The following is a 9993-nucleotide window of genomic DNA, read 5'->3' as shown; positions in this document are numbered from 1 at the left end:
AAAAAAAAAAAAAGAAGAAGGAATCAAGAAACTAGATATATTGATGTTTAAAATGCTTATACCCAAGATTTTCTTGCTTCCCCGGATGCTAGGTGCATGTTTGTACACTATATACACATCTGAAGTTCTGGCTACTCTAGACAGCTTACTACTACATTGAGGCATGGGCCCGGGCTTAGTTTGGGAGGCTGTTGAAACCAAAATTCAAGTAAAGAATAGGATTCAGGAATGTTCAGGGCATTCAGAAATAGCCTTCATAGGCCGGGCGTGGTGCTCACGCCTGTAATCCCAGCACTTTGGGAGGCTGAGGTGGGCGGATCATGAGGTCAGGAGTTTGAGATCAGCCTGACGAACATGTTAAAACCCTGTCTCTACTAAAAATACAAAAATTAGCTGGGCATGGTGGCGTGCGCCTCTAGTCCCCAGCTACTCAGGAGGCTGAGGCATGAGAATTGCTTGAACCCAGGAGGCAGAGGCTGCAGTGAGCCGAGATCATGCCGCTGCAGTGAGCCGAGATCATGCCACTGCACTCCAGCCTGGGCAACAGAGCGAGACTGTCTCAAAAAAAGAAATACATTTCTTATTCCAAATGCCTTTCTATTTTCTGTTTCAGACTCCCTTTTTTTTTTTTTTTTTTAAATTTCTGAGACGGAGTCTCATTCTAATGCCCAGGCTAGAGTGCAGTAGCATGATCTTGGCTCACTGCAGCGTCTACCTCCTGGGGTCAAGCAAGTCTGCTTCAGTCTCCCAATTACCTGGGACTACAAGCATGCGCCACCATATCCGGCTAATTATTTTTGTATTTTTAGTAGAGACAGGCTCTTACCACATTGGCCAGGCTGGTCTCAAACTCCTGACCTCAGGTGATCCACTAGAAGCCTCGGCCTTCTAATGTGCTGGGATTACAGGTGTGAGCCACTGCACAGGTAGACTTTTTGTTTGTTGGAGACGAAATCTGTCGCCCGGACTGGAGTGCGATAGTGCAATCTCAGCTCACTGCAACCTCTGCCTCCCCATGCCTCAGCCTGCCAAGTAGCTGGGACTATATAGCTGCACCACCATGCCTGGTTAGTTCTTTTTGTATTTTTAGTAGAGATGGGAGTTTCACCATGTTGGCCAGGCTGGTCTTGAACCCTGAACTCAAGTGATCTGCCCTCCTCGGCCTCCCAAAGTGCTGGGATTACAGGCGTGAGCCACCAGGCCCAGCCTTCAGACTTCCTTTTTAAAGCAAGCTGAGGACGGGCATGGTGGCTCACGCCTGTAATCCCAGCACTTTGGGGGGCCAAGGCGGGTGGATCACGAAGTCAGGAGATTGAGACCATCCTGGCTAAAACGGTGAAACCCTGTCTCTACTAAAAAAATTAGCCAGGCGTGGTGGTGGGTGTCTGTAGTCCCAGCTACTCGGGAGGCTGAGGGAGGAGAATGGCATGAACCCAGGAGGCGGAGCTTGCAGCGAGCCGAGATCACTGCACTCCAGCCTGTGTGACAGAGTGAGACTCTGTCTCAAAATAAATAAATAAAGCAAGATGAATACTGTCTGGCAATACGGCTGCACCCATATTACACAGTGACCCAAACACAAAGCCAGAGAAAGTGACAACTTTTTCATCACTAATACCTCCTTTGTTCCCAAATCCACTAAGCCCAAGTCCTCTGCTTCTGCCTATACTAACCTTGAGAAAGGGGACTCTCCTGGCAATAGGAGGTATCAGCATACTCTCCAGCTTCTGGGAGAGATCTTCTAGCAAGAAAAGTAGCTCAGGGGGCCCAAGTTGCACAACTTCTGTCGCCTGTCACATGGAGGAAAGGATTAGTTCCAAGAATGTCCTAGTCATTTCATGATAATTTTTTTTTCTTTCTTTCTTTTTTGTAAATGTGCAGTGGCAAGATCATAGCCATTCCAGCCTTGAACTCCTGGGCCCAAGTTATCCTCCCATCTCAGCCTCCTGAGTAGCTGGGACTACAGGTGCACGCAACCATGTCCAGCTACATTTTTTTTTTTAATTAATAAGAAATGAGGTCTCACTATATTGCCTGAGCTGATCTCAAACTCCTGGGCTCAGATGATCCTTCTGCCTCGGCCTCCCAGTGTGCCAGGATTACAGGTATGAACCAGCACACCTGGGCTCAGCTAATTTTTAAATTTTTTTTATACAGACGGGGTCTCACTTTGTTGCCCAGGCTGGTTTCAAACTCTTGGGCTCAAGCAAACCTCCTTCCTTGGCCTCCCAAGGTATTGGGATTATGGACAGGCATGAGCCACCACACCTGGCTATTTCAAGTTAATACTTCCCAATGGGTGAAAAACAAATTTTTTTTTGAGACAGAGTCTTGTTCTGTCTCCCATACTGGAGGGCAGTGGCATGATCTTGGTTCACTACAAGCTCTGCATCCCAGGTTCAAGCAATTCTCCTGCCTCAGCCTCCCAAGCAGCTGGGATTACAGGTGCCCACCACCACGCCTGACTAATTTTTGTATTTTTAGTACAGACGTGTTTCATTACGTTGGCCAGGTTGGTCTCAAACTCTTGACCTCAGGTGATATACCCGTCTCAGTCTCCCAAAGTGCTGTGATTAGAGGCGAGAGCCACCGCGCCTGGCCGGGTAAATAATTTGACCTTTATTTATTTATTTACTTATTTTTGAGACAGGGTCTTGCTCTTTTGCTCAGGCTGGAGTGCAATATTGTGTTCACAGCTCACTGCAGCCTCAACCTCCTGGACTCAAGTGATGGTCCCACCTCAGCTGCCCAGGTAGCTGGGATCACAGGTGTGCGTCACCACGCTCGGCTACTTTTTTTTTTCTTTTTTCTTTTTCCTTTTTGTAGAGACAGGTCTCACTGTGTTACCTAGGCTGGTCTCAAACTCCCAGTACTTTGGGAAGTCAAGGCGGGCAGATCATTTGAGGTCAGGAGTCTGAGACCAGCCTGGCCAATATGATGAAATCCCCTCTCTATTAAAAATACAAAAATTAGCCAGTGTGGTGGTGGGCACCTGTAATCGCAGATACTTGGGAGGCTGAGGCAGGAGAATCGCTTGAGCTCAGGAGGCAGAGGCTGCAGTGAGCCAAGATTACACCACTGCACTCCAGCCTGATAGACACAGCAAGACTCCGTCTCCAACAAACAACCAAAAAAACTAGCTGGGTGTAGTTGGGCATGCCAGTGGCCCTAGATACTTGGAAGGCTAAGGCGGGAGAATCACTTGAACCTTGAACCCAGGAGTTCAAGGTTGCAGCGAGCTATGATCTTGCCAGTGCACTTTAGCCTGGGTGACAGAGCAAGACAGAGTAAGACTCTCTAAAAAAGAAAAAAGAGGCAAGGGAGGAAATTGTACCTATCTCATATAAAGGATAGCTATTATGCTCTGTCATATAATAAAGTCCAGCATGTCCAAAATAAATATTCTGAATAGTAAAATAAGAATTCAAGACAGTATAGTTTAGAAGACATACTTTTTCTCTATAAATTCCTCTGTATACCTTTCCAGTTGTGGATCCAAGATGCATTTCCTAAATATCCTGTGATTAAAAAAATGACTTTGAATGCCACACGCAGGGTTTGGAAAAAAAAAAAAAAAGACTAATTCAAGGGAATTTCACTTTTGTCTGTTCATAAAATAATCCTTTCATACTTCTCTTCCTCTAATGTTTTGCTACTACTATTAACTCTGGGCAGGATCCCAGAGTGATCCCAGTGTAATAACTATATTACACTGCCAGAAGCAGAATGGGTGAAATACAGTCTCACTGCAAACTGCTCACTCGATACACATTTGAGATGATGTAGAAAGATTAAAAAAAAAAAAAAAAAGATATGGCTGGGTGCAGTGGCTCACATCTGTAATCCCAGCACTTTCGGAGGCCAAGGCGGGCGGATCACGAGGTCAGGAGATCGAGACCATCCTAGCTAACAACGGTGAAACCCCGTCTCTACTAAAAATACAAAAAATTAGCTGGGCAAGGTGGCAGGCGCCTGTAGTCCCAGCTATCCAGGAGGCTGAGGAGGCAGCAGAATGGCGTGAATCCAGGAGGCAGAGCTTGCAGTGAATGGAGATCACGCCACTGCACTACTTCAGCCTGGGCCACAGAGTGAGACTCCACCTCAAAAAAAAAAAAAAGAAGTGAGAGGTTCTGCCTGTGGAGGAGTGGAGAAACAGTCTTATTTGGGATGAGACGGGCTGCCTCTAGAGAAAATTATTTTACAAAAGCAATTAAAACAGGCCCTAAGGAATATGGGTTTGATTTTAAGTCTAGCCTTGGTGGTTTCTTTACTGTAGCTGAGAAAGGAGGCTGTATTTGACTGTTTGTCTTGGGGACTCATAGACTAAGTGTCCCTGGTTTTTTCAATGTGGACCTCACTGTCTGAACTATTAAAAAAATTAATAATAATAAAGCTATGGTACTGCTAGCTACTTCCACTTCTTCGATTAGATTAGAAGCTATTTGAAGGCAAGCATCATGCTCTATGTACTACTGAAATGCAAGTACCTTGATTAGTGGCAAACACAAAATAGGACTCAGTAAGCATCTGTAGGGTACTGAACAAATGTGAAAAAGTGAAAAGGGCATTGACCTCTAAGAACCAGAAGAGTGCTCCTCTACAAAAATAATCTAGGTAGCTTATTAGCAGCAGCAGCAGCAGTAGTAGTAGTAGTAGTAGTAACCTAAACGTAAGGATCACATCATTGGCATATTTTATGTCTGACACATTTTTAAAATCCTTATGACTTACAAACACCAATATGATGAGGATGATTATTCATCATTACTTTCACATATAAAGGCTTATAAAATCAGTCTAACTTCTCTCCTCAGTGTCACAGTGTTCTTTGTGAAATAAGAATAGACCTGAGGAACTTTCTGAAAAAAGATTAAATTCTGAGATCCTAGCCTGTCACTTACTTCAGTGTGCATTTCAGTATCTAAGATGAACTTGGTCACAAGTCCACAATGTAGAATAGAGAAGACCTCAATGTCCAGCTCTCGGAAAAAAGCATGGTAATTACGTAGTAACAATGATGTCTTTTCTTCCTTCCCTGTGAACTCCTATGGGGAAGTCACAGCAACAAAGAGAATAAATAAATCTTCTATATTAATCAAATTTTAATAAAAACTTCAAAGTGCAAATATACATTTATTTAATGTAAAAAATTACATTTTCATTAAAATAACAAATTCCTCTAGCGAAAGTCCCTAAATATTCCCAAGACAGAGCACCTAATTTAAGATGGGGATACAAGTCACACATCAAGACCCTTAGCTGGTTTCTATTTAGGGATGATCTACTAGGCAAATCAAGGCATTTAGGTCTAGTGTAGAAAACTGTGAGCTGGCCGGGCATGGTGGTTCATGCCTGTAATCCCAGCACTTTGGGAGGCTGAGACAGGTGGATCACGAGGTCAGGAGTTTGAGACCAGCCTGGCCAAGATGGTGAAACCCTGTCTCTACTAAAAGTATAAAAATTAGCTGGGTGTGGTGGTATATGCCTGTAGTCCCAGCTACTCGGGAGGCTGAGGTAGGAGAATCACTTGAACCCAGTAAGCAGAAGTTGCAGTGAGCCGAGATGGCACCACTGCACTCCAGCCTGGTGACAGAGCAAGACTCCATCTCAAAAAAAAAACAAAAGAAAAAAAAACTGTGAGCTTAGGGGCCACAACGATCTGGCTTCAAATCCTAGCTCCAGCATTTATTAACTATGTGACTTTGGGCACTTGTCCTCCCTGGGTCTTAGTTTCCTTATTCATTAAATGTGGCATTAATATTAAACTTGGGCTCTTAGAGAAACTATACCTAACAAATATACAATAAATGGTAGCTGATAAACAGAAATAATTGGGATCCATGTGGTCCAGGCAATTTCTTTTTTTTTTTTTTTTGAGATGGAGTCTCGCTCTGTTGCCCAGGCTGGAGTGCAGTGGCCAGATCTCAGCTCACTGCAAGCTCTGCCCCCCGGGTTTACACCATTCTCCGGCCTCAGCCTCCGGAGTAGCTGGGACTACAGGCGCCCGCCACCTCGCCCAGCTGGTTTTTTGTATTTTTTAGTAGAGACGGGGTTTCACCGTGTTAGCCAGGATGGTCTCGATCTCCTGACCTTGTGATCCGCCCGTCTCGGCCTCCCAAAGTGCTGAGATTACAGGCTTGAGCCACCGCGCCTGGCCGGTCCAGGCAATTTTAAACACATGAAACTCATTCTGCGAACAGTACAAATGTAAAGTAAAAGGGAACTACTGATAATCAAGTACCTCAAGAGAGAATTCAATGTATTGCTGCGGTACAAAAAGGGACTAAAACAGTCAAGAAAATAATTAGAAAAAACAGTCAACAGTGTGTGGCAGGAATAAAGATCTAGAGTCTAATCTGAACTTTGCCACTAAGGAGATTACTCCAAGGCCTAAGAGAGTTTTGGCTCGCTGTTTCCTAATTTTTTTTTTTCTTTGTAAAATGCAGAGAATAAAATTGGGTTTCTGTTACTCTCATTTGGATGTCACAAACCTTCATGGATACCCATCATTCCAATACCTTGTTCAGCTGGCCTCTACGAGATGGTGTAGGGTCACATTCTGAATTTTTCTCTTCTGAAAGTGTGTCAGAGGAGGATGGCTTGCTACCATCTGCTTTTTGTTTCCTTTCTTTTATATTAAAAAGAGAAAAATGACTCAAGTAATTAATAATCATGTCAGCCAAATATCATTGCCCTCAGAAAACAACCTGTTGGGAACTGCCTAGAGGTAGAAGAGGTAATTTTATAACCCTAAATTACAGTGTATTTATAAATCTAACAAAGGGTTCAGTTATACAATTGCTCCAATTATTTATGCCATGATACACATAACTTTTAGGTTAATTCAATGCAGTTCATTTAGAGACAGAAGACAAGAGGAAAAGAACATACTTACCTATTTTTCCTTTCTTTCTGATTTTTCCTGAAATAGCAGTAACAGTATGAGGTGTTATATCTAAAGTTTCCACGTCAAAGTTTCCAAGAGGAGGGATATAGTCTGGGGTGACTGAAACAAAGAGCAGGCTGAAGCTCAATGAGTACCAATTACACACCACCATTAGACTTGAAATTCAGTCACTCCATTGGCTAAAAACTAGTTTCCAAAATTACCAAGTGTGGCTGAATGCTTATAAGACATATTCAAGTCATCTGACATTGTTTTGGCATAGCAAAATGGCCAGAGATAACACAGAAATATCATATTATGATCAATTATCATAAAACAACTTTAAATAATGATATATAACTAACAGATAAAAACTAAAACAAACATGTAAAATCTAAATGGTGGCCAGGCAGGGTGGCTCACGCCTGTAATCCCAAGCACTTTGGGAGGCCGAGGCGGGTGGATCACCTGAGGTCAGGAGTTTGAGACCAGTCTGGCCAACATGGTGTAACCTTGTCTCTACCGAAAATACAAAAATGAGCCAGGTGTGCTGGCAGGCGCCTGTAATAGCAGCTACTCGGGAGGTTGAGGCAGGAGAACTGCCTGAACCGAGGAGGCAGAGGTTGTAGTAAGGATCTTATTCATTCTATCTAACTATATTTTTGAACCTATTAACCACCCTATCATTTTTCCCAGTCCCCCAACCACCATTACCCTCCCCAGCCTCTGGTAACCATCCTTCTACTCTATCTCCATGAGTCAAATTATTTTAATTTTCAGCTCCCACAAATATGTGAAAATATGTTGTGCCTGGTCTATTTCACTTAACATAATGTCCTCCAGTTCCATCTGTATTATTGCAAACAACAGGATCTCATTGTTTTTTATGGCTGAATAGTACTCCATTGTGTATATGTACCATATTTTATCCATTCACCCACTGATGGACACTTAGGTTGCTTCCAAATCTTGACTATTGTGAATAGCACTGCAATAAACATGGGAGTGCAGATATCTCCTTGGTATACTGATTTCCTTTCTTTTGAGTATATACCTATCAGTGGCATTCCTGGAGCATATGGTGATTCTATTTTTAGTTTTTTGAGGAAACTCCAAACTGTTTTCCATAGTGCTTATACTAATTTACATTCCCACCAACAGTGTACAAAGGTACTCTTTTCTCCATATTCTCACCAGCATCTGTTATTGCCTGTCTTTTGGATAAAAGCCATCTTAACTAGGGTGAGATGATATCTCATGGCAGTTTTGATGTGCATTTCTCTGATGCTCAGTGATGTTTAGCACCTTTTCATATATCCACCATTTGTATGTCTTGTTTTGAGGAATGTCTATTCAGACCTTTTACCCATTTTTCAATCCAAATAAATTTTTTTCCTATCTTTATATATTCCAGTTATTAATCCCTTGACAGTACATAGGTTGCAAATATTTTCTCCCCTTCTGTGGGTTGTGTCTTCACTTTGGTGTTTCCTTTGCTATGCAGAGGAAAGGAACTTAACTTTTTAACTTAATGTGATCCTATTTGTCCATTTTTGCTTTGGTTGCCTGTGTTTGTACGGTATTCCTCAAGAAATCTTTGTCCACTCTAATGTCCTGAAGAGTTTTCTGAATGTTTTTTGTTATTGTTGTTGTTAGTAGTTTCATAATTTGAAGTCTTAGATTTAAGTCTATAATCGTTTTGATTTTTCTATATGGCAAGAGATAGGGGTCTAGTTTCATTCTTCTGCATATGGATATCCAGTTTTCCCAACACCATTTATTGAAGAGACTGTCCTTCCCCAATGTATATTCTTGGCACCTTTGCTTAGAATGAGTTCATTATAGGTATATGGATTTATTTCTGGGCTCTCTTCTGTTCCACTGGTGTATGCATCTGTTTTTATGCCAGCACCATGCTGTTTTGGTTACTATAGCTCTGTAGTATAAGTTGAAGTCAGGTAATGTGATTCCTCCAGTTTCATTCATTTTACTCAGGACAACTTTGGCTATTCTGGGTCTTCAGTGGTTCTATATAAATTTTAGGATTTTTTTTTTCTATTTCTGTGAAGAATCTCATTGGTATTTTGATAGGGATTGCCTTGAATCTGTAGATTGTGTGGGTAGTATGGAAATTTTAACACTATTAATTCTTCTGATCCATGAACATGAAGTATCTTTCCTTTTCTTATTTGCTCTTCAATTTCTTGCATCAGTGTTTCATAGTTCTCATTGTAGTGTTCTTTCACTTCTTTGGTTAAGTTTATTCCTATTTTATTTGTAACTTTTGTTTGTTTTATTTGTAGCTATTGTAAATGGATTACTTTCTTGATTTTTTTCAGATTCTTAGTTGTTGGTATACAGAAATGCTACTCATTTTTATACAGTGAGTTTGTATCTTGCAACTTTACTAAATTTATCTAATAGTTTTTTGATGGAGTCTTTAGGCTTTTCCAAATATAAGATCATATCTGCAAACAAGTATAATTTAACATTTTCCTTTATAATTTGGATGCCCTTCCTTTCTTTCTCTTAATTGTTCTAGTTTGGACTTCCAATACTGTATTGTATAATAGTAGTATTATATAAGCGGGTATCCTTGTTTTGTTCCAGATCTTAGAGGAAAGGCTTTCAGTTTTTCCCTGTTTAGTTTAATAGTAGCTATGGGTCTATACCCAGTTTTCAGAGGGTTTTTTTATGATGAAGGGAAGTTGAATTAAAAAAAAATGTTTAAGCATCAAGTTAAATATCAGGTAGTTTTTGTCCTTCATTCTGTTGATAGGATGTATCACAATGATTTACATATGTTGAACAATCCTTGCATCCCTGGGATAAATCATCCCATTTGGCCATGATGAATGATCTTTTTTTTGTTTGTTTTTGAGATGGGAGTTTCACTCTGTCACCCCGGCTGGAATGTAGTTGCGCAATCTTGGCTCACTGCAACCTCCGCCTCCTAGGTTCAAGCGATTCTCCTGTCTCAGCCTCCCGAGTAGCTGGGATTACAGGTGCCCACAACCACGCCCGGCTAATTTTTGTATGTTTAGTACAGACAGGGTTTCACCATGTTGGCCAGGCTGGTCTCAAACTCCCAGTACTTTGGGAAGTCA

At 41.7% G+C, this 9993-nt stretch overlaps 1 protein-coding gene across 1 annotated transcript in view; it reads right to left on the bottom strand.

Moving 5' to 3' along the window:
• The window catches only part of FANCD2 (Fanconi anemia, complementation group D2), a 78702-nt gene that overhangs the window by 24792 nt on the left and 43917 nt on the right, over positions 1 to 9993 (bottom strand). Inside the window, exons 27-30 of the mRNA XM_011952507.1 lie at positions 6896 to 7006; positions 6519 to 6628; positions 4902 to 5045; positions 1674 to 1790 (exon numbers count right to left, since the gene is read on the bottom strand). Coding sequence (XP_011807897.1) covers positions 1674 to 1790; positions 4902 to 5045; positions 6519 to 6628; positions 6896 to 7006 — 482 coding nt within the window. The remainder of the gene's footprint in view (positions 1 to 1673; positions 1791 to 4901; positions 5046 to 6518; positions 6629 to 6895; positions 7007 to 9993) is intronic.

Source organism: Colobus angolensis, unplaced genomic scaffold, assembly GCF_000951035.1.
Source record: "Colobus angolensis palliatus isolate OR3802 unplaced genomic scaffold, Cang.pa_1.0 Scaffold34, whole genome shotgun sequence".
Taxonomy (NCBI): domain Eukaryota; kingdom Metazoa; phylum Chordata; class Mammalia; order Primates; family Cercopithecidae; genus Colobus; species Colobus angolensis.
The sequence above is the reverse complement of the archived record's forward strand: the minus strand, read 5'-3'. Positions and strand labels throughout refer to the sequence as shown.